This window comes from Pagrus major, chromosome 22 (genome assembly GCF_040436345.1).
Source record: "Pagrus major chromosome 22, Pma_NU_1.0".
NCBI classification, from domain to species: domain Eukaryota; kingdom Metazoa; phylum Chordata; class Actinopteri; order Spariformes; family Sparidae; genus Pagrus; species Pagrus major.
In genome coordinates, this window is record NC_133236.1 from 10,516,424 (window position 1) to 10,541,803 (window position 25,380).

General features: G+C 38.2%; 1 protein-coding gene across 4 annotated transcripts; it reads right to left on the reverse strand.

The window, feature by feature from the left end:
• Positions 1-3,275: 3,275 nt before the first annotated feature.
• Positions 3,276-24,484, reverse strand: dnajc5ga (DnaJ (Hsp40) homolog, subfamily C, member 5 gamma a). 4 transcript variants are annotated; one of them, XM_073492714.1, is made up of 7 exons: positions 24,375-24,484; positions 13,482-13,609; positions 11,753-11,966; positions 11,047-11,203; positions 10,467-10,645; positions 9,176-9,215; positions 8,458-8,529 (listed from the first exon to the last, which is right to left on the reverse strand). In XM_073492714.1, exons 2-5 carry the CDS (start codon positions 13,598-13,600, stop codon positions 10,470-10,472), a joined length of 666 nt encoding a protein of 221 aa, XP_073348815.1. In that variant the 5' UTR covers positions 13,601-13,609; positions 24,375-24,484; the 3' UTR covers positions 8,458-8,529; positions 9,176-9,215; positions 10,467-10,469. The 4 variants fall into 4 exon arrangements, with proteins under 4 accessions (XP_073348817.1, XP_073348816.1, XP_073348815.1 ...); XM_073492715.1 differs by lacking the exon at positions 9,176-9,215 and having other exon boundaries at positions 8,440-8,529; XM_073492717.1 differs by lacking the exon at positions 10,467-10,645.
• Between the last annotated feature and the right edge of the window lie 896 nt (positions 24,485-25,380).

The window sequence follows — 25,380 nt, forward strand, 5'->3', positions numbered from 1 at the left end:
TAAACTGCGTGCCACAGCCGGACCACTGGAAAGTCCTGGCGTCATGACAGTGGTCAGTACCAGGGTTCCAAATGGTAATGTCTTTATGAAGTTTGATACTTAGGAGGGGATCTTGGTGGCATAATGCAGCCTCTGGCCGCCATGTTTAAGGTCATTAGCACCTTGGGCATAAACAGCTAGATTCATTTCTCAATTTAGACTTGTGTTTGTCAAGACAGTGTTCAGGACACATCACACACCTCGTTTGCTTTTCATGGACTGATTAAACATCAGCAGACATTTTGTATGGCTACTCTAAATTGGCTTATGTTGAAAACATTTAAATATTTGTGCTTCTTCCTGTTACAACCTGATTCCTGAAAGTTTCTAAATCAGGCTTTAATATGGCCTTGTCTTGTTTAACCGTCAACAGAGAGAGTGGTATTAACAATACCAGTCGATCAGAGCAGTGCCTCATAAATACAAAACAACTTATTAATAGAGATTGGGGCTTGATTCATGAAATGTATATGTCTCTTTTTAAAAATGTAACACCCACCGGGATGTTCTAAGTATAAAATGTGGAGTGTATCTGATTGAGTCATCAGGCCAGAAGAGGCAGTGTGAAAATAAAACAGAGAAAGAGATCCTGCTAGTAACCAGATCCTAATGTACAGCTCGCTTTAGTTGTCTCAAAACAAACACAGCTCAGAGGAAGCGTTCAACTACTATGGAGAAAGATTGTATCTAGTGATTCTGTGTGTCGAATGTGAACGTGAAATCAGCGTTGACTTGTATTTGAAGGCATAGACTTGTTACTAAATTCATCACTAGTGGGCTGGAGAGTACTGAGGTCATGTGTTCTGTATTTTTGAAGATGATTTGGGGATTTTAAAGATCCGAGGAGGTGCTTTTGTTCTACAATTATAGACAAAAACCACCCATGGTGGATTTGTTTAGAGCTCATTCAGTAAATGAGAACGAAACATAAACTTTAATATAGTTAAATAATAAATGTGAGAAATCTTAGCAAAAATATATATAATACATTTACAATAAACCTTATAAAGTAAAACAATTGTAGTGTTGTTGCTTTGGAGGAATGTGGACTGATGACCTCAATATATCCTGATCAATAAATTAAATAAATAAATAATAAGACCACCTACTTATTATGCAAAGTAAATGAGCTTAAACAATAGGGGTTTTTTTTTATAAAAGGAAAATAAGTTTCAATCTGGATCAGTATCTTAGTCTTAATTCTAAAATTCTTGGAGCAAAACCAAAAACTAATCCTTTTTTTTTCAGCTTGTGGCCAAACTTTCAACTTTACACCAAATTCCAAGTTTGCTGAGAAACTGACAAAGAAAGTGATTGAACCAAATACACAACCTGGATAAGTGAGCTAATGAAAAGAAGCACTTTTAGAAGATTCAGTGCAGAAATAAATGAAAGTAATGAAATGTAATCTCATTAAAACATCTAATGTGTATTAAAAAGTCAGACTGAGGTCGACCTCGACAAATGTTGTAAATTTAGCATTCAATTACACGATAAATGTTTAATCAAACTGATTTAAACTCCTCCTATCAGACTAAACCAGATCCCATTTTAAATCAAACATCAGTCCAACCCTTCAGTAATCATGGCCCAGTGACTCTCTCCTCCTGTCCCTGACCTCTGACCTCTGTCTGCTCCCTGATAGGAGAACATGCACCGGTAACAGTGAGGTCAGATCCGGGCGACCAAACACACACGAGGTATTTGCCAATCAAGAGAATGGAGTCGGCTAAGTAGACTAAGCTATTAATGGGATTACTTCACTATTTATAGGCTCGGGAGTGGAGGGCTGCTGCAGAGTAAGCTAAACATACCAACACACAGCTTTATTCAATATTCATGCCTCTCCACTACCACAAATACTTATAGAGCAGGATGGCTGTACATCTTAAAAGGTGATAATATAGTAGTATAGAATATTTTTCTTACTGTCAATGATGAATTGATCCAACCAACAAGTATTATTGTGTAACAAAGCCTGAGAAATTTTATTCCCGACTTCCAGGTCTGCACGATAATTTTTACTGGTTAAAATATCAAAATCATGATGATGTGACCTTTGTAGGGGTCTGTGCCTGACAAACATGTTTTTCTTACATCTGGAGATCAAGATTTGTAGTCCAGGACATCTCTGCAGCACTACAGTGCTTCATTATAACACTCATTTGTCCCGCATTTTATCAAAAAACATTGAACTTGCCGGTTTTGCAATTTTGATAACATTGTGATTAATTTTGCAGCCCTACAGACTTCCAATCAAAAGGCGTCCTAGTGCGTCAGTAGTTGTGTTCATGTTACTATTTTGTGTAGAAGACAATTATGGTTATGTCAATTTTGGGTTTATTTCTGCAGAATAAGCATCTTTTTGCACTGTATTTTTTAATGAAGCTATATTTCTGTGAAAAATGTTGGACACCTGCAGCAAAATCATGTTTGTTTGGCAAGTAGATTTAAAAGAGATGGGAAGAGTAGGCCTAACCCTAACCCACTAAATGTGGATTAATCCTCCGCTGAAAATAGTCCCCAGCCGATGCACTATTTCCTCCTGTTGGAGTGACATTTGGTAAAAACTACAGTGACCAGCTGCTTTAGGAAGTTGCTGAGTAAGCACTGTTTTAAGTGTAACAATACATTTCCAAGCTGTTTTTAATGATTTGGATCCTCAGCAGGAAGAAATGTGGTAACAGAAAGTTAAAGGGCACACCAGCTAACTCATACCTGGTTACAGTCTTTTCTTGAAATCTACAGACAACAACAATATAGAGTTACACCAAACATGTTCTTTATTACACAAAGTCAATGCTATAAATTTTTTTTAAAAAAGCTGTTATTGTAGTCGACCATGTAGTTTTGGGGAAGAAATGTATTCAGAAGAGTAAAATCTTCATTGATTGATATTTTTTATACCTAAACAAACTAAATAATCAGACTCTTCATATTTATGACTGAATAAACAAACTGACCTTAAAAGGACAACATGATTTCATACTGTTTTACTTTGTTTATATGTGGCGGACCCTGCCACCTTTTTTAGCTTCAAACAGTGTTCTGGGGACCTTAGTTTCCTTTGAGAACAGCTTGTTTATTCACTTATGGAAAAAATACATGTCTGAGTTTGTATTATTACCTCATTAATATTGTAAATATTACAATTCTGAGTTTGAATTTCTCCTCTAAAACTACACAGTGCCCCTTTTAATGTAGTGCAAACAAAAAACAAACTAACAGACAGGAAGTTATAAAATCCCCCTTTTTTATTTGGTTGAATTTCATAATAACTCATTTACAGATCATCCACAGGGAACCACGACAGAGAGTGACACGCCCCCCAACCCAAAAAAAACAACTTCATCTACATTGATAAAATGTCTTCATCAAGTTCTATTCTTACGCTCAATTTATTATTTTCTCGACACTCTTCAGAGAAATACAGCAATTTTGGTAGATTGTCGCACTGGTCGACTGAGTTTAACTGAACACAGACACCAAATCATCCATCTGTCCTCGGAAGAATGAGTCAGAGTCTGCGTTAATCATTTAAAACCCAAGTTGACCAACAACACACCACCAACGCTTTTCTTTAATTAGTATTATTAAATTCAAATGACGGTATTTCTATGTGACAAATAAAAAAGAAATCAAAAATGTATGTACACTGTTAAAACAGACTTTACTTCATAAAACATGTCCATTAACGATAAGGAATTTAGTCAGTTATTTTGCGGTTTTATGAGTTATTTACAACAATTACAAAAATAATAAATAATGTCTTCTCTCAGTGCTCCATGGCTTTTACACGTCAGTGAGTTTGATTTGAGAAGATCTGAAGAAAGACAAAGAAATAATAACTCCTGAAATGTTATGGGAATTATGAAATTGCAGGTTTTGCCTCTTCATGGTTGAAAACTTTGAAATGAAAGGATGACCAGAGAAAAACTGAAACGTAAACCATCAAAGACGGAGCCAAAAGAAAAAAAGGGATGGAGATATTTGTCTTGAGCTGGTTTTATGAACAGAGTTTGGTTGCTGGTCCTACATGTAGTGTAGTCTACATTAGTGTATGGCAGCTGAAAGATGAGTTTAATTGTAGTCTTGTGTCTTTTAAGCCTCAGCATGATACAAAGACACTATGGCCTTCATTTATTTGGGGAGATAAACAAAGGAACTGGTTTGGAAAATCAATACCACTCTACAGCCAGCAGATGGTTAGCTTAGCTTAGCACAAAGACTGGAAAGAGGGGGAAACAGCTAGCTTGGCTCTATGTGGAGGTAACAAAATCTACCCACCAGTACCTCCAAAGCTCTCATCAAATCCCGACACCTTGGGTTGGGAGGTCAGGTTACCACAGACCTAAAGCTCCAGTAGTTGTCCTTATAGGTCCTTTAACATGTTTTAACCTGTTCGTTCAATCACTAGAAAATTTAAAAGTGTAAGTAAAACAAGCTGTGGTTTTCTGTAGTGAGACTGCCCCAGAGCCAGAAACAGTGAAGCAGTCAGTATATTTCCCACAATGTCAAACTATTCCTTTAATGGTGTTTTACAACCCTGGGATTGGCAGATTTGGCTCAACCGTTTTAAACTGTAGTTATGGTGCGTTTCAGACAAGTCAACAAATTAGAGGTGTTGACGACAAGACATTAATAAAAAAGGTATGTTAAAGTGGTACAAATGCTCTCCAAAATCACGTTACAAGATTAATTATCGTTATGTTCCAGAAGTTAAGTGTGTTTAATCTATCAAAGCCCCAGTGGAGTTAGTCATTAAACATGACAACTTGAGAGGGAAGCTGCACTTACAGTAGCTTTGATTTTACAATATGTACTGACTACAGTCACATGATATTGACTGTTGGCATGGTAACAGTATATTCATTTTGAGCTGGACTACACAGAGGTTCTGACTTTACATGGAACATAGACATTATGAATTAGAGCAGATAACCAATTAGGGGAAAACATTTCTCATAAGAAAGAGTCTCAACACAGCCGATCACTCCTGTTAATATCCCCACATGCAGATCAATAGCCACAAAATTCAGTACTGTGCTGCACCAACTTAAATCCTGAACAGCCGTCACAATCTAACCCAACAAGGGACCTCAAGTGGCTCAGTGTAAAATGTAATGATTAGTCTATTAATCTAACAGCAGAATGTTTATAGATTAATCATTCCAGTCACTCACAGGGCTGCAACTATTGATTTTTTCTTGATTAATCGATTAGTTGTTTGGTCTATAAAATGTCGATCAGTGTTTCCAAAAGCCCAGGATGACATCTTCACATTAGTTTTTGTCCACAACCCAAAGATATTCAGTTCACGGTCATAGAGGAGTAAATAAAAGCAGAAAGTATTCATATTTAAGAAGATAGGATCAGAAAGTGTTGACCTTTTTACTTAAAAAAAATGACTCAAACTGATAATTGATCATTAAAATACTCAATAGTTACAGCTGTAGGACATATCAAGCAAAAATTCCAAACCTTCTGTTTCCAGTCTCTCACATTAGCCTTTCTCTGTCTTACATCACAGAAAAAACTGAATCTCATTGCATTTTGTTGAGTTTGTAGGACATAAACAGACATTCGAGAAGGTCACCTTGGGCTCTGGGAAACTATGAAAGCCATTTTTAACTGTTTTCTGACAAAGATGGTGATGCAAACACTGCTTTGATGGGTGAAAGGGAAATATCAAAGAAAAGTGAGGAAAAAATAAAAAGAGACTTAAAAGCAAAAATGCGCATTTGTTTCAAACTTTTTGCAAACGTCATGATCATCTCAAAAGACTTCTCGATGTGGTCTCTATATGCAGTTGTGTGCAGCTGAAAACAACACTGATCCAGATTCACTAAATGTTTGCACAGGGAAGAGCAATAACAAAATGACCAAAGTGAGAAAATGAGAGTGGAACCAATGAATAAAACCTGTCATGTACTTGTGTCTGGTTCTCTATGTTTAACAAGACACCTGCAGCCACAAAATACTCTTGCGCACTTACATTTTACATCAAAATGTAATATCAGGAGTTGTCTGTGCTGCAATTATTGTTCAAGGCACATCACTGTCACCATCAAGTCAGGGAGCAGGGTGAGAGGGTTTTCTGTCTCAGAAACTCAAGACACAACAGTGCGGAGATGAAGGACTCTCCTTTCAAGGATTAGTCCTCCAACTAAAATTACAGTGCCTGAAATTTGCAGTAAAAAGGGCCTGATTGATCTCTCTGTGCTCTTTTCAAGGGCCACAAATTAACTGAGAAAACCTGATGTGACTTCAATGAAAAGTAGAAAAGTAAGTGAAGTGCCATAAAATCAGAAGATTGGCCTTGCAATGCAGTCTTAGTGAATCTGGACCTGAGTTTAAAGATTATCAAGTAACTTTAAAGTTGGTGGTTACTGCAGTTCTGGAAGTTAGAGGTACAAGAAAAGTTTTACACCCTGAACTTAGGCTTAAAGGAACAGGTACGGCAAAAAAAAAATGTAGTTATTATCTACTCACCCCCATGCCGATGGAAAGTCGGGTGAAGGGTGAAGTTTCGTAGTCCACAAGACATTTCTGGTGCTCTACAGTAAAACAAAACATAAAAAACCCCAGCAGCCCTGAGTCCTAAATGCCGGTGGAAAGTTGGTGGAGTTTTGTAGTCCACAAAACATTTCTGGAGCTCCACAGAAAAAAACAAACAAACAAAAAAAAGAACCAAAGCGCAAAACAAACATGTTAAAAAAGACAAAATCTTACTCGGAGCCTCCAGAAACTAAAAATAACGTCTTTTCAAATTAATTTGGGATCTCGCGGCTTCCAGAGACTTTGATCCACCAGACGAGCTGTATGGAACCATTTTTATGTTTTTTTTCTTCTCAGCATATTCAACTCATTTGTTTAGGAGAACGCTACAACGCAAAATATTTTCATGGACTACGAAACTTCATCAAACTTTCCATCGGCATGAGGGTGAGTAGATAATGGCTGAATTTTCATTTTATGGGTGAACTGTTCCTTTAACAAAAACAAAAAAAGACCATATGAACTGGCAACAGACCCGCTTCACAAGGTGCATAGACCCAAATGCATATTATACAAAACAACTTTGACAAACTGAACTGTGGCTTACGGAGCAAACTGCATTTCTAGACTTCAAACAGAGTCATCATGTGTTAGCACGCTACATGGAGCTGTTGCTTTTGGTCTAACTGCAACACGAGAAGGATTTAAATGATGCAGATTCAACCAAACATAATTAAAAACAATTCTTTTGCAGGTAACACTTAAATGCTGCGTTTCTTTTCCATGGTATGGCATCAGTCATTGTCTGTTTGAGTTAGTAGATTATGCTGGGGGTTGTATTTTCTAGCAGAGGGTGGCACACGATGACACACGGGCTGGTACAAGTGTATGTTTGGATATACTGTAGTGTGTATAACCAGAGTCTGTAAGGTTAGGCTAGGCAGCGCGTTCATGTTTTGTGGTACTGGACTCCAGTGCTGTACAGTAGGAGGTGCATGCATCCGGAAGGAAAATGCATGCATGCTGGGAAGCCTCGACTCCAGGTTTTGGCTCAGACATTTGACATCATAATGTGTCACATCTCTTCTGTTCGCTCTGCTACCTCCCCTTTCACATTTGTGCGTTCACGTGAAAAGCTCAGTCCTCCTGCCTCCTTTCAAACCTCATTTTACCTTCATACTTGGCATCAAGAGCATATTTCAAAGGATGAACGTTAGAGGGTAGCAATGCAACATTTAGCTGAATGGTGAAACCAGACTGAAGGAGGAGGGAGAGGATAAAAAAAAAAGTCCTCCTCACCCACATCGTCAGGCTGCTGCTGGAGTCTGATGATGTGTACACATCACAAGTGGCATCCAATTCCATACTGGAGTTATTTTACCAAAAACCCTTGTTGGTTTTCTTTCAAAAACAAGTTTAAAAGGGGGAGAAATGTAAAAAAAAAACAAAAAAAAAAACAAGGGCTCCTATTGGTGACCAGTGGAGTCCAAAATGGAGGCGACTGGGAGGAGAGAAAATAAAAAAAAAGATCAGTCCAATCCTGGTCTGGATAGCGGATTAATAAAAAGGAACACCTTTCCATGTGTTTTTTTTTTTTTTTGCCCTCATATCAGCCAGTTCTTCCTGCCCAGTGTCACATCCTTACTGGTTGTAATGGGATGACAAGAACAGATTAGCGAGGAGTCCAGGCAAGCCGAGCCCTGGATGACTAAACTGCTAGTAAGATCACATCTAGCCCAGGCTAGGCTAACGGGAACTGAAGTTCTCAGTGAGAAATCGTAGTGTTTTAGTTTAATTTGCATGAACACTCCTCCATAACTTGAGTTCCATGGAGAGGCCCACCTTACAGGCGTTTTCCAGCGGGTAGATCAGGTAGTGTAAGAGGTCAGGGTTGAGGTGTGGGCCTGGGCCGGCTGGTAGCTTTGGGCTGGTTGATCTCTGTCTTGCTGGCTGCAGTCGATTTTGGCTGGGTCATATTAGGGGCTCGAAAGGCTGCAGAGGGAGAAAAGTGGAGGTCAAACTGAGATAATCAGATACAGTTGCTGTTGTGACACGAAGAGGCTGGCAGTGACTGGAAATGGGTCATTCCATGCCAACTAACACAGATTTCAGAACTTTTCACACTTCATGTCCAGGATTTTCTCGAGAAAATTACACGTAAAAGCTACTATTTGCTTGCAAATTCCTAAAGCTCTACTTGAGATAAGTTATGATTTTTTTAAGTTTTGCCCTTTTATCATTTTTGTGATTCTTTGTATGTGTATTCTAAACTTTATTTTTTCACTGGATTAGGTTGAAATTTGTCCCTGTGGGAATGACCCACATGTATAATTAAAGGCGCACTATGTAGTTTTGGGTAAGAAATTTTAATCATAGGAGAAATCTTTTTATTCTTGACTGAATAAACAAGCTGTTCTGGGGATCTTATTCCAGTCTGAGGACAGCTTGTTTACGAAGTTATTGAAAGACATTCATCAAGTAAATAATTCTGAGTTTGTATTATTACCTTAAATAAAATGTAAGTTTGAATTTATTTTCCAAAACTACATAGTGCACCTTGAATAGAGCTTCTTCTGTCTGTTTGATGCTTTAGCGTGCATATGGACTAATAAAATAACATGCACAGTATCTAACCTACCTGCTTTCGCTAGTTGAGGCTCATCCACTCCGTCACTTCCCTGTTGGAGGAGAGGAGGGTAACCACGTTACTTCCATATCATAAAATGTTTAAGTTAGTTTAAATTGAATTTCTCCTGTTACTATCTTTACTGTTACTAAACCATTATTCTCATACAGGGGAACATTATAATCCAATTATCAAAAAGGCACAGATGGTCTGTTGTATTTAGTTGCAAATTAAACAACCAACCATTTTGTATTTAACAAGATGTGAACATGCTGTAAGGTTGTCGAAGTATCGATACTTCAATAATTTTTCGATACCACATATTCAAAAAGATACAAAACTCCATAGTGTCAAAGGTACAGAGGCTTAAATGTGTGTGTGTGTGTGTGTGTATATATAACCCCCCTTTTTTTCCTTTTTCCTCCTTACTTACCTCATTTGTATTCTTTGTGTGCTTATAGATCATTTATCGATTATTGTAATGATGTAATGGTTTCATGTGGGATGGGATTTTGTTATTTTAAAAATTGTATTTTGCTACTTCCAACAAAAAAAGTATCAAAACTATCTAAAATACAAAAGAAAAAACAACAAACATCAGTGATTTTTATGTATCAGCACTGTGAGCAGGTTGTAAATTTAAAAAAAAAAGAAAAAAAAAATTTCTGTGCCATTTTCCCCCCCGTGGTATCGAGAGAGGTATTAAGTATCCAGAACCAGAATTGCATTAAAGTTTAAAATTCTGGTATCGTGACAACCATAACATGCTGTGCAAACAACTTTGAACAAATATCTCCTAATAATATATATAAAATAACTCTTAATGCCATGTGCCATTTGAATGGCTTCTTCAGTTTTCTGAAAGTTCAGATTTTCCCGTCTGTCACAACATATGATCCAAGTATCAGACACAGGTACAGACAACATGATGCCTTAAGATACACACAACAGTACAATATTAAACATTGATGCTACAGTGATTAATTCAGCCATGCTTATTTTCTGACGGCATTTCAAGCACAATGGTTCAGTGACTTAATTCAACACTGATGACAAAGCGTATGGACAGCATGCAAGTTCAAGACGACTTGAGTGGCATGATGAGTGTTGCTGTCAAAATGCAGGGCGGTGAGTACTGGACAGCATGTGCGGTTTGTTATGGATGAGTAAAGCAGCAGTGATGAGCGAGGCAGGCAGCTGATAAGCATGTACGAGCTACAGGAAGGATCAAGACGACTTCTCACACGAGACAAAATGGATGAACGGACGACATGATACATAAATTAGACGAGGCGGCTCTTACGAGTCATTTCGACTCTGGTAAGGTTTCTCCGGGGTTTTCTTCCCCGGCCGGACTGGTCGGAGACTGGTGCTCAGCTGGAGGCATGGGCATTGGCATTGGCAGGGGGATGGGCTGACTCTGGCCTTCTGGGCTTTCTGGACCCACATTAGATGTGGGCTGGCCTATGATTACTGTGTAACCTGTTGGTTTGGAGCATGAAAACATGACATCCTGCAGCGTGAGAGCATGTTCAATAAAATCACTGGTGCAGTAACAGTACTGAGAAAATGAATGTGTACTGTTCTTTCTAGATACACGAAATACTCCAGAACAACAGACGGACCAAAATCTAACCATTACTTTGGCTGTTGGGTTTACTTATAATGTTTGTCTTTCATAACTTAAGTCTTGCTTCCTTCAGGCACAAAAGGAGTCTACAGTGGTGTCCTTTTTTACTTGAGCTGGAGAAACACTAGGGATATTCAAAACTGAAAAATGTAACTTTCTGTGTTCTCCTCACACTGTATTTTGGTTATTATTATTATTAGCAGTTAAAGTGTTAGCAGAGCCTAAACCCCAACTATACGAAACACCCTCTCACCTCCGTCCTGCTCTGCTCTGATTTGAGCCTCCAGGTCTTCAGGGTCGACATACTGGTAGTGTTCATCATCGTCAGGTGGTTTACATTTCCCATAGCAAAAACAACAGCAGCAGCAACAGCAGCAGCAGGTGAACAACGTACAGCACAGTACCAGACCCTGCAGGAAGAAAAACAGAAACAATCTTACGATGATGTGTGTTTACAACCAAATTATGAACAGTTCATGTAGTTTTGTTCAGTCAATTGTCCTGGTATATTTAGGACTCGTGGATGTGTGAGAGCCATCAGGAAAAAGTGGAAGGTTCTTTATGATTTATGACAATTTATGATCAGAGAGAAGTTCAGCCAAGGAGTCAGTTTTTTCAAATCTGACTCTGACACAAGTGCCAATAGGGAATGTTTCACTCTTTTGTGTGCAGATGACACAGTTACAGAAAATACTATGAACAAACATACTATGAGGAATGTGTGGTGAAAAAAATGTGGTGGTGTACTTGAGAAAAGTTGTGTGAAGTGTTTTAATTTTGCATGTGAACTGTAAAAAAAACAGCCAACATTTTCTGCTGTACAACTGATTAATATTACACCAGCAGTACACAACAAAAAAATCCTCAACCAAAAGGACTTTACTGAAGGAAGACCTCACAATAGTGAAATGTAGCACAAACTATCACTTTTAAAATCCATATAAACTGAAAGCACCCACCTTAAACCACCATTTGGACATGAGGAAGTAATATTTGACGCTCTCCTCTCCAAACTGTTCAGAGACGTAAAGGCCCATGGAGCCATACTCATCGTAGATCTTCCTCTTGGTCTCATCATTTAAAATAGAGTTGGCGTTGTTAATCTCCTTAAACTTCTCTGCTGCCTCAGGGTTGTCTGGGTTTTTATCTGGGTGGTACTTCAATGCTAGTTTCCTGACAGGAGAGAAGAGCATACAGGAAATCAAATCAAACGATGTGAAGCAGAGGAGCATGTAGAAAAAGATCAAGTGAAGATCAGGTCATTTTTTCTGTCATTAAAAAGAGAGTGTCAGAGTTCACCAGATTCAGACTCATGATATCAAGTTTATACAGTTTATATGGACAACTATATAACTCTTTATCAGTTATAGCTCTCATGACAAGAAGTTAATGTTGAACTGAAACAACTGGTTGAGTAACCTATTAGCTGACTGACCGAAAATTAAATGTTTCAATAAGAGTCAGCGACGAATGCAAGTACTGTAATTAGGTACAATTTTGAGGTACTTGTACTTGAGGTACTTGAGTGTTTTAATTTTCTGCTACTTTAAACTTCCACTCCACTACATTTTGGAGGCAAATATTGAACAGATTGCACGTTGCATCAGAGCAGAGCAGCACAATTTTTAAATGTGTTTATTTTAAATCGGCAAACGGATAAAAATAAAACAGAGATTCCAGGTAGCAAAATGCTTTACAGAGACTTAGAAATGCATTAAAACTAAGACATTAAGAAAAAATTTAAATGACATTTAAAAAGACAATAAAAAAAGCAAGCAAATAAGTAAGTAGTAGGTTTAAAAAGAGTCATGTATCCAGCTTATTGGAAAGCCACAGTAAACAGTAGTGTTTTAAGGCCTGATTTAAATGAGCTGACAGTTTTGGCAGACCTCAGGAAGCTTGTTGCACAGGTGGACAGCAGAGAAACTACAAGCTGTTCCACCTTGCTTGATTTTGATCCAGGAAACATTGAGTAAACCTGTCCCAGATGACCTGAGGGGTTTGAAGCTTTGCGACATCCAAGTAAAACAAAGATGTATTCAGGCCTGTGACCATTTAGTGCTTTATGGGTCAGTAATAAGTTTGGAAGCCAGTGCAGTGATTTAAAAGGACTGATGTAATGTGCTGCACCTTCTTAATGCTACTGAGGACTCTGGCAGCAGCTTTGGGAAAATTTTGATAAACAATAAATGACTTAATCATCGCAGCTCTATTGTAAATATAATGCCATTATGTTTTCGACTTTTGGTCGAACATGTCAGTTTGGATTATGAGAAGATGTGATGACTTTATAAACTAGTACTATCTAAATTGAAATACTATTTATTTTGATAAGTCATTTCAAAAGAATAAATAATGGAAATGATCATTAGTTGCTTGTTAGCATCTGCTTTCAAAACAAATTGTCTCCACTTGCACAAACAGAAATATACTCTTTAACAACATGACTAGTTGAGCAATGTCTCTGAACAGCCCACGAGTAATCTGACCACTTATGAGGGGGAATGCACCAACAGAATCAGGAACAGGATTACTCAAATTAAAGCAAAGGATTGAGGAAATACCTAAAGTAATAATTACAACGTGGTACGCCTGCCTACTCTGGAGAAACTAATCCTTTCTGTGGAGACAGTTGAGGCAGCTTAATCAGGGTAATAATTCAGATTACTAAATGTTCAGACATCTTACCTGTATGCTTTCTTGATGTCCTCAGCTGTCGCTCCTTTCTCCAGACCTAGCACCTTGTACACACTCTCCCCAGCTGTGGACATCTTCCTTTGGGGACGGGAGGGGTTTGGTTCAGCCATGGCTCACCTCTGTTATAAAAGAGGAGAAAAGTGAGTCAAAAATAATTTAAAGAAGATGACATGTTATTAAATGTTGCTGAGGGCTTACAGATCAAATGTTGCAAAACTCAGCAGTCAAATTTAACAGCCAACCTGAAAACACTTTGTTCCAACAACCCAGCCCTGTTGTTTACCAAAGGAGCAGCCTAGATCAAGTCAGTACACATGAGAGGGTTTCAGAAATAGTGCTGAGGGGCCAAATGATGCATATGAACTCATGTTTAAGTCTAAAATTTATTCAGAAGACTGAAGGTATCAATTAACAATTGTATCAGTTTCTGCAGTAGAAAACTAATAACAGGATGCAGCTAAGAAAATAAATAAAGCACGAGCGAATCTATTAACTTAAACACAACAAGCTACTCCAACAGGGTCGGTAGCTTTTTGTCTTACATAGGCTGGATATTACACATATCAAATCAGGGATGTGAGCAAATAGTCGACAACTCAATTAAAAGTTGCTACCCTCGCTAGTTGTCAAAAATACTAGTCGGTTAAACCTATTAATTAATTTACACATAAATTACTTGTGTCAAATATTGCTTTATAAAAAAACAAAAACAAGCATCCATTAATAATATAATACAAAATTTATATTATCTTAATTTATTGGACAGAGATCATAACACAAAAGGAAGTTGCTTTCATTGACTTTTCAAAGGCTCCAATACAATAGTTGGTGGTATGCACCTTTAAAGTTGGTTTGCGATTAGAAGAAGCAGCACAAGAAGAAACAGAACGAAAAGAAGCAGCAGCAGGAGAAGAAGCAGAACAAGAAGCAGAACAAGAACACCTCATGACAGACAACATAACTGCTGTTGTACTAATCAAGCATGTTTTGTTGAATATCGTTTTTAATGAATGCTATTTGTTAACTTTTGTCTAGCGACTGGCTATCATGTCGTAGGGTTGTGCGATAATGAGCCACACATTTCAGCTGCAATTTAAAATATCTTTCAAGTGGCTCTTATTATACACACAATATTTTGTCAAACAATGTGTGTATTCTTACTTTTACTAGTCTACTAATGCAAGTTTCACCGTCCATTAAAATGTCAGGGATATTTGCTGTATAGTACTGTACTGTACATTTAATTCTGAAATACAAAAATTATTATCAAAACACAAAGCAACAATCAACGTTTTTTTCCCAAGGTTGAGATGCTTTTGAAATAATCAGGACGATCCATAATAAGAAGCACAGACTCAAAGAGGAGGACTTCTTCCTATTCCTCCTCCTGTTAACAAAGACCAGGATTACATTGTAAGTCCCATATAAACCAATTGTACCGCAGTTCTAGAGGGGGGTTTCTAATGAGCCTACAGTACCGACTGAACAGCATATTGAGCAAGACTTTAATCAGCACAAGACGTTCTTCTTCATGGTGTGGTTAAGTGCAGCTAATCCTGTTAGATGAGTTGTGTGTTCTGCCAAAACTTATAACTTCTAGATAAAATCATCTCTCTATTCAGCATACGGGTAGAAAACTCTGCAACTGAAAGAATGAGCATCAAACTGTTATTTCTCACACTCTTGATAAGCTAATGTTTTCAATTAAAAACAGAGCAGATCCACTGTTTCTTCATCTGAGACTGAGCGGCAGAACTACCTTTGATGCATAAAGTCAAATGCACAATACAGTCATTTTTGTACTCTCCATCATTGTGCTCAACCCTGATCTGCAAGCTAATAGGAAGAGTTTTGGTTTCCAAGGTGTTAAGCTTTATTTATGTTTCAGTTTTGAAGCCTAACCGCACCTCCCCAGAAATGTAACTGCACGTCGCAGCAACGCAGACCGCAACGACTGCGATTGCTCCCCTTGGTAGCATTGCATTTTCTGGCTTCTCTTCCAGGAGTTAGCAGTGGTGCTAACACAGACTGTGACCTGTAGTTTCCCCAGTAAACACACCAACCTCTTCAGCTGTTGCAGTCCTGACCAGTCAGCTGCTGCTGCTCTCCCTAGGTTATACTCCTCCTGCAGAGCCACTCTTTGCTGCCGGAGTGTCTCTGGGCTAGAGAAAGTGGACAGGCTGCATATCCAAAGGGTGGGCTGCCTCTCCACAAGCAGCTTGGTGGCAAATGCCTTCAGTTGCCAAAGCCAGTTGTGTATGGAGGGGCAGCCCCCCCTGAGGACACTCAGTCAGTCAGCTCTGCCTGGCTCAGAGACACAGCTGCTAGCTGAAGGGGTTGTGTGTTTACCAGGGAGAGTACAGGTGGCATCCGCTCACCACCACCCACCAGCAACGCCAGCGCACATGTATAAAAATCACAGTAGAATGCCACTTGTAGGCTCTGTGTACATGCAAACATAAATGACCTGACCCCTATATTTAATAGGGACACCTCTTTGGTTTAGGTGCACAAATAAAAACATTTATATTTACATCCATATTCACCATTGTTTCATAACTGGAGATACTGACTTACAGTAATGTTCAAAAGCTTGGAATTAATGCTTCGCAATTACAATATACAGAGGGATTTCTATTGAACTGTGGCTACAGTATACACACACACACACACACACACACACACACACACACACACACACACACACACACACACAGAAACGCACACATACACAGACTCTTACTCAGCCACACAAATAATGCTGTGCGGGTCGTTGACTAAAGAAGATTACATTTTGCTGATCTCACAGATTACCCGTCCGAGTCCATGTCAGAGGGAGCCAATGTCCTGGTCAGACTCTGGCCAGAGAGCCCAACATGCACAACAAACTCCACTAAAAAGTGTCCACAGATCTATATTGAAATGTCTCATACAGGATGGGATGGAGAAAACATGGAGAGAAGGAATCATGTTGTCCAGCTGCTTTAAACCAGGCCAAAACTGCTGTAGCCTCTATTAGACTTAAAACACAGGTAATCCAGGGAATCCTTGAAAGTAAAGAAATAAATAATATCGGGCATGCTGTTGGGCATATGGTAGGCAATTTGCTGTGGATTTATTTACTTTAGACATTACGAAGTGAGCAGATTTGCACAGGATTAAAAACTCAGATGACCTTTTTGCAGTTATTACAAAACACACAGTGACCCCAGCTAATGCTGCAGCTCTGTGAACACAGGGCTTTTGTTGTTTAGGCTTACAATTAAACAGTCATCGGCTCTCTTTGTCAAACTCAGTTTTCATGTTATTAAAGGAGAATTCTGGTATGTAAAAGTCTGGGCCCTATATTCACAGAAACACAAGTCTCTCTCTAAAATCTCGCAGGGTGAGTTGTACAGTCGCTGCCTCGTCTAGATTTTCAAAATCAGATATTCAGCCATGGCTTTGGAAATTAATTCTTGCTGGCAGATCCTCAAAGTAAACTCCGGACTCCTCTCTCCAAATCACTGACTCATATTTCCACCATTGTCTTCCTGCAACAACTCACTTAATGAGATTTCACAGCAAAACTTGCGTTTCTGGCTACAAAAGGATCTTACTGTTCAACAAAAAGGTCTGTCTCTGTATTTGGAATAACACCCTCAGCCTATCAATGGCAAAAACAAGCACCAAAATTGTTGGGAAGTTTTCATCATTTACACTAAAATGTGTTTTTAAAATACCAGAATTACCTTAAAAAATTAAAGGAAATTGAATAATAAGGGGATCGAACGTAATTATAGAAAAACTAGCCACTTCATCTGCAATCTGACAGAAAAATCACAGATACCGATAATGGAAAAATGCTGAATATTGGCCTCCATAATCATTCAGGGCTGGTGGGACCAATGAAAATGTTAAGTCGCACGTGACAGATTTCATGATTCATCTAGAAATGCTGTGACAGAACATCAAGTATATGTATTCATAAAAAGATCAATAGTGCTGCCCTGAACTTCCCCTGTAAAACCTCAAACTTTATCAAGTTATAAAGTTTAATGACAGCATGCAAAGCAGCCACCCACAAACAGTACTTCACTTTGTTCATATCAAGACTATTTTCAGTTTGCTATAATAAGATCCCCAACCTGAGGGCATCTTTGAGAAGAAACTTTTCCGCATGCAGCGTATGCCACGCTTCCTTAAACTCACTCTTTATGCTTTATTTCTTGCTTTTAATGAGAAAACACCCTGAATCAAAGTCTGGCTCCAGTGCTGCACCAGTGCAAGAAAAAGCAGCTTTGCTTCCATTGTCTCTCAGCCAATTATCAGCCTCCTGTTGCGAAAACAAAAAGTAAGCTTCATGATGCTTACATGCATTTGTAGCTGTAAAATATGTTACTGTAAGTTGGCCCCATTTTATTCATTATTTAATTCAATAGTCAGGTTTTTTCTCAGATAGTTTTGCAAAATGGCAGCTTCAAATATCAATACCAGCTCAATTTGAGTGCATTCACAGAGGGGTGCAGGGTCTGTAATACCCAATAATGTTCTCTGTGGTGAAATGATTCTTGTCGCCCACACAAGAGTCATACGCATATTCCACTCCGCCAGCTAAACACGTAGGTCATTTGGTAATTGAGCATTTTTATATTATATCACCTAAAGGCCTTCCATACCAAAAAGTGTTCTAGCAGTAAACTTCTCATAAAACCACCCAAACGGTCTGACGAGGCTAAATATCACATTCCATGCACAAAGATGAGGTAAAGAAATTATTGAAAAACAACGTGCACTCAAGGCGAAGGTTGAGACGGTCATGGAGCTCGCTGAAGCGTGTACCGCTACCTCCTGCTCAACAAAGTTTTTAGAGTCCCATATGTCTATTTGTGTGTAAATTAAATGACTGAAACAAAAACCAGACAAATACCTTGTATGTGTTCACGTTTTAGCCAATAAAGCTGATTGTGATGGAGCACGAAGAAGCTTCAGATGTGAAATATGGTCACAATGTCCCCTTCTGTTCATGAGTCATGGTGTTGACTAATGGACAAAAAAGTGTTTCTGCAGCACATAAAGATGTCACAGCAAAGTCGACCTTTGACCTTTTGGATATAAAATGTCATCATCGCATTTGTAACCATTTTTGGCAACATTGTGTCTACATTTTATAACTAGGAGCACCTGTCTCACTAGCAAATAAATAACTGAAACTTAAACCAAAATAAATATGCCCTCTTTGATTTTATTTCTTAAAATCGTCATCTTTTATTTATTTCTGTAAATTGTCTATTTATTAGCAAAGGATTTTCCTATCAGTACTACGGGATAAGATGGAAAAATATGAATGTGTTGCGTTGCATGTCGATTTAAGTGGTGTTCCTAAAATCTTCTATAGGGAGCACCAGTGCTACTAGAGTGTAAAATTAGTCTGGAGCCCTTTATTAGATGTTTTGTGTGAAATGTTGTCATAGTCAGCGTATGAAATCTTCAGTTAGGGCCAAAAATGTGTTTTGTGGGTCTCAATGACCTTTTACCACCAAAATCTAATCTGTTCATCATTGAGTCCAAGTGAGCGCTTGGACAAAATTTGAGGAAACATAATGCCTCTGGCCACGACTGTTGCCAACAACAAGGCACAAAAACAGAGATGTCAGAAAATAGTTAAGAATATGATATAGGTTATAGAAGACAAGGAGAATATTCAGATGTTTTTCAGATGAATGATTGATTGATTAATAGAGAACATAACTTGCAGATTAATCTACGATGATAATAATTGTTAGTTGGAGCTCTAGCTGTGGCAATGACAGTATGATTACAATCAACTATCCTATGAAAGCATCTGTGTGTTCTGGACTGTATACAACACAGAAATATTGCATGGAGTACACTTAACAAGACAAAAATCTGGTCAGGCTCTTGATTGAAATAAACCCAACAAAGAAGACATCAAAAAAGGCTGTTATTTTTCTCAACGATGGAAACGCTGCAGGCCCAGATGGCACGCCTGCTGAAGCCAAAAAAAAGCTGATGTAAATACCAAATTCTCCGAACCTGCTGCACAAACCATCGGGCAGTCTGGCAGGAGGAAGCAGGTCCATAAAGGAGAAGCACTTGTTTTTACACATAAACCTTCAGGACCCCCAGGCTCCTGCCAATACAGGTCTGCACTGATCAAACTGCCACCCTGCAGCTCATGCTGAAAAGATCGATCCAGGGCTATTAGGTTAATTAGTTAACTGCAGTCATCATGGTGCAGACTTTATAAACTGCCCTGCCTGTATGTATGCAAATTGTTCTTACTTATCACTCAGGACTGACGGTATGAAAAGGAACCAGAAGACGACAACAGCCTCTTTATAGCCACTAAAACTAGAGACAGAGAGAAAGAGAGACACACCGTCTTTTGTCTTCCTTTCCAAACATTTCACTGTGAGGCTTTTGTACTCCAAGTTTTATGAAGTGTAGATATTTATCTAACTTTAGCCACTATTCAGCACGTAGCTGAAAGGCTGTCAGCTGAGAGACAAAAGCAGAAAATGAGGGAATCAAGTACATGTAAGCATGTATTTAAGGTTAGATCGAATCTTTATACATCTCTATTACTAGTAGCAATTCTATTTCTAAATGAAAATACACATATAGTTGTCACATATAGTTTAATCCAAGCATTTTTTGACAGTTTTTAAAAAATATTTTATTACTTGTAGAAGGAGCAACTGTAGCGTACCAATTTCCTCTCGGGGATCAATAAATATTTCGGATTCTGAAGAACTGAGAGAGCATGTTTTTTATAATAATAATAAAAAAAGATAAAACATAGAAATGGATCTGTTTGAGAGCTGAAACTAATTATTTTAATTGTTGATTAATCTGTCAATAATAGCTTGTGCAATCACACAACGCAAAGGTAGTGATGGAAGTCTCAAAAATACCACTGAAACATAAAACTGCATTGCCAAGAGAAATTGTACTACACATAGACCCTCACCAATAGTGACTGAAACACACTTAAAGGGTAATTACATCAATTTTACATTTTAAAGTGTGTTTACAGGTCTTGAGGAGTACCACTGCACATGTGAAAATAGTAATAAAAAGCCTTTTGCAACTCCTCGGGAAGCTGCATGTAATCTAATAAATTACCTCCAGTGATGTCACTCTGTGGTTAAAGTTTGTGGGAAATGTAGGCAGCAGGTTTTGAAAATCAGTCGACTCATTAATTAAAAACAAATAATCAAAATCGATACAGCAGAACCAGAGATAACCTTTTTTTAAACCCTGCTGCCTACATTACCCACAATGCACCGTAGCCACTGAGTGACATCACTGGAGGCAATTCATCAGATTACATGCAGTTTCCTCTGAAGCCACAAAAGACTTTATACTACTTTTTCACATATGCAGTAGCACTCCCCATACCTGTAAACACACTTTAATGTGTAAAATTGGTGGAGTTACCCTTTAACAAGACAATTGTTCATTCTAGCGTCACAATGGGACTGTGACAACTTGCAAAACCATCTAAAGGAACAGCTTAGACTTATTATATTACTCAGGTCCATATTTAGAAACTTAAATTATAATTTTAAAAGGATATTATTAGACCGGAACATTAAAGCAAACTCTGAAGACTCCTGTGTGTCAGCTCAACACAAACGTTTTTTTTTTGTTTTTTTCTTCAGTCAAACGTGCTTGTCAAAAATCTACCAATCAAAAAAATCATGCCAAAATGGAGGGCAACAACTCCCACAAAAACTCTCTCTGTCAAGACTCTTAAGATAGACTTAAAATAGCTCTCTATTGTTAAAAATAACACTATCTTTCTAAGGTGTGTGACATGTAATCACAGCAGCCAAGGCCAAGCACCTCAAAGGCCCTTTCATAACAGCTCAACCAGATGGTTTAACAACAATCAGACACTCAGATCTGATGACTACACTGAACCCACACAAAACCATATAAATACAAGCCAAAGTGTCAAATATGACAGGAATTATGAGCATTAGTTCAAAATTAGGTCGTAAGAGAGTTGAGTTTAAGTCGGTGCTGACACCAGAGCAAATTAGCAGAAAATAAGCAGTGTATCTGTCACTCCAAATATTTAAAAAAAATGTTAATCATGTTGCATATGCTTTACATATCTGTTAAGAACCAACAATCTGAGAACTGTATTAGATGTGTATCTGAGCGATAGAGTGGCTGAACTTTAAATGACTTTAAAGCACTTCAACCATGAAACTTTGAACCTTGCGCTATACAAATAAAGCTGCCTTGCCTCGCCTTCCCTTATGGATGTTTGACCAATCAGTTCTTACTGAATCAAGCCAAATCAAATAAATACCACACAGCTTGTTCAGAAATTGTAAAAAGTAACATTCATACACTAATTCGCCTTGCATTGCCAGACCTCCACCACCTGGAGAAAGACCTATACTGGCTATCATTCTGCTATTCGCAGATTGTTGTTGTTGTTTGTGCCATGAATCACACATGTGATGTTTGTCAACTTAAAGATAATTTTGCAAGTCAATGAAGTCACAGTTTGTCGTAAAGACAGTTAAATATCATGTAGTTTTATGCAAAACTGCTCAGTGAAGTATATCGTCTCGCTTAATATACGTCACCAACACCAACGTTGGCTGTCACCTCAGCACAGAAAAACTATTAACGGTGAAAATCACAAAAAGTCTGGACATATTGACAACTACTGTTAGACTTAGTCAGTTTTGTGAGCTAGCTAGTACGAATACTAATGCAGGACCGATTCAGCAAGGTTTCAGTCCTAAGTTTTGGTGAGCGCTAAACAAATTACCTAATTTCACAGTCTTATACTTGGTGAGTTTTATGACAAACTGTAAATTCCTCGTGTTGAAAACACGTGCCTTGAGTTGAGCCTCCCAGGCAGACTTGACTCAGACTATGTACAAATCCTGCCTCCACCACTGAGACTGGGAGACTCTAACCCAAACCATGCCTCTAACTGTAATGCTGCACTTGTTTATGATCAAAGGTGGCAAGAAAAAAAAAGAAGGAAGAAATGCACCAGTTTTGATCTCCTTGCATTCAATCTGCTAATTTGTGGGAACAGCATCTGTCAGCTTTGGGCTGATTACGACATCAGATACATGGGTTTATTCATCTCACATTAATATATCAACATACTGACTGATTCTCAAACATGCCATGCTAAAAACAAATGTGTAAGTGTTGTAAAACTATTTTTTGAGCACATATATTCAATTCATGTACAATCATTGGATCAGGCATGTTCATTCAATGTCATTACAGGAACTACAGTTTGCAAAAGCATAACAAATATTCTGAATTGGACCGCTGACTTAGGGGCCCATTTTATTTTTTGCTACACTCACACAAATAGATTTTCATTGACTGAATTGATTTCATGACTGAATAAACAGAATAAACAACCTGACCTTAAAAAGGACAACACAATTTCATACTTCAAACAGCTTCAAACAGTGTTCTGGGACCTTATTTTCCTCTGGGAACAGCTTGTTTATTCAATTATGGAAAGGATACAGATTTTTGAGTTTATATTATAACCCCATTAATATTGTGAATATTAAAATTCTGAGTTTGAATTTCTTCTCCAAAAGTACATAATGCCCCTTTAATGCAACGTTTCCAACATGATGAGTCAATGTGAATAAATTAAATAACTCGATGTGTGATTTATTACAGAAGAAAGAATAAGCTATTTAAAAAGCATTACTTTTATGTATTATACTTTGATGATAAACAGTAACACAGGACTTATTGTAGGCACTACAGGCTGAGAGAAGGAGCCTCCTGGGAGACTTCGCCCGGGGCAGAGAAGGCACGATTTCCATAAATAGGTCATTAGAACAGGTATGAATGAACACAGGCTACTGCAGACTGCTGTGTTTCGTGTTTGTGTCCACATGACCTAAATAAAAGCTAACTTAACAGACGGGTGACTTGATAAAGTTATAATCTGCTCTGGAGGAAAAGGGTCTGGCGTTTTGGGATAACGGTATGACGGAAGAAGGAATGCCGCGTGATTGTCGTCTATTTGTCCTTGTGGAGCCCTAATCCTTTGCTAATCTCCCCTCACATGGAGAAATACTTTCTATTTTACAGCCAACCATTCATAAATACACATTACAGGGAATATTTGAACTAATCCACCTAACGAGGCTTGTTTCCCTTTCGTTGTGTCTCAAGTTATTTCTATCTGGCTTTCTTCAATATGTAAAGAAACTGTCATGCTGGCTCCAGTGTTGACAGGTACCTAGCTGTTAGCTAACCAAACAGGTGACATCTCACCACTTAAAGTGTGTTATCTAAGGCTATATTCATAAATAAATCTTTTATAAGTCTGAAAGTACTCGTGGCCCGTTTCATTAAGCTGCCTGCTAGCCAGAAGTAGCCCCGATACCGCTGTAGCAGTGATTACAGGGATAAACCAAACTTCATTTGAAATTCTAGCAATTTAATGATTCCTAGCCTATATGTGCAATATGGGCATCGTCAAATTTCGCTAAAGGTTTTTCCGTGCATAATCTACCATTCGGTGAACACAAAACTAGTCCATGCAGCATATTTCCCCAGAAGTGCAAATCCTGACCAGCAGCCGTTCATTACTGTTCCCTGCCACCGCCCTCCAATTTAATAAGGTTAGAATTATATGAGCTTTTTACGTTTTTTTGTTATATGTCCGACATGAAAGTGCATCTTAACGTTTTATAAAATGTTTAGAAAAATTGCGATTAAGTTATGCTAAGCTACTTTAACTGAGCAGCAAGTCAACCTTAAACTGACAGATTTTTGAATGGAGTTCTGCATACGTGACCGTGACAGCTATGCACGGTAAGCTAACGTCATGCTAGCTGTTTTAGTACTGCCGAAATGCCTTACCTTGTGCAAACTGAACACTGTATATCTCGCTGTAAGGTTAGCTGGATCATAGAGGCATCCGGTTTAATGTCTTAACTCTCAATTTAAAGGCTCATATTAGCCCGGTGGCTGAGAGGTAACTGATAGCCTGCCGTGGCCGCCGGGTCGCTTCTTCTTCGCTCCCTCTGCCAGAGGACCTTCGCTGTGATTGGCTGGTTCCTCCTTCCAGGAAATGAAGAAGGATGATGCTTTCAAGGTTTCGTCCAAAATCCACCTTTTAAGCACTTAAGCTAATAATAAAATAAGATGATTATTTCATAAATACATCCCAGAGTTGACACGCAGCGACTGAAAAAAGCATCCAGGATGTTGTAATATCAGTTTTCAAGTGAATTTATTCCCTAAAAGTTGCACATCTCATTACTTTCAAGACAAAATGATCTTGTTTATCTGCAAATAGCAATAGAGATTTAAGATAAACAATGAATAAAAACACTTGTTCACATTGTTTCCATTGGGATTTCATAACAGTACAGAGCATTATGATTCATTAGTTGAACCCAGTCTGGTCTTAAAACATCTCAGCAGCTCCAGTGTCATACAGCAGCCCAGATTTATGATATATTTATTTTTGTTCTTGTAATTTCATCTAATTTTAACTCAGTGCTTAAAACTATGCAGTCATTTATGCGCCCTGGTGAATAAGATTGAATTTAGTTTTTTTTTCTGACAGTTACTGAATGCAGCAGCAATTGTAACCCCACTTTCACATACTTTTGTCTGCTCCTTACATCTATGGAAATTAAGATTATAATGATATTATAAAGACTGTGTTGCTCTGCATGACACAAGATGTTGTTTCAGGACCAAACGGTTATAATAAAACTCTGACAATCAACGGTTCTATGGAGACAGTGATGCCATTTTTCTGCCTGGGGGTCCAGCAACATCTTTTAAAATGTATTTTATTTTTGACAAAATAATCTTAACTGAAGGACCACTCACTAACTAGCTTTTTCCAGAGCTT

Excerpts from the sequence above, each read along its gene's own strand:
- dnajc5ga (XM_073492715.1), bottom strand. The coding sequence starts at position 13,600 with ATGGCTGAACCAAACCCCTCCCGTCCCCAAAGGAAGATGTCCACAGCT. Across the intron at positions 11,967-13,481 it reads GACATCAAGAAAGCATACAG|GAAACTAGCATTGAAGTACC; the intron begins GTAAGATGTCTG and ends CTCTCCTGTCAG. Across the intron at positions 10,646-11,046 it reads CAGAGCAGAGCAGGACGGAG|GTTACACAGTAATCATAGGC; the intron begins GTGAGAGGGTGT and ends CCAAACCAACAG.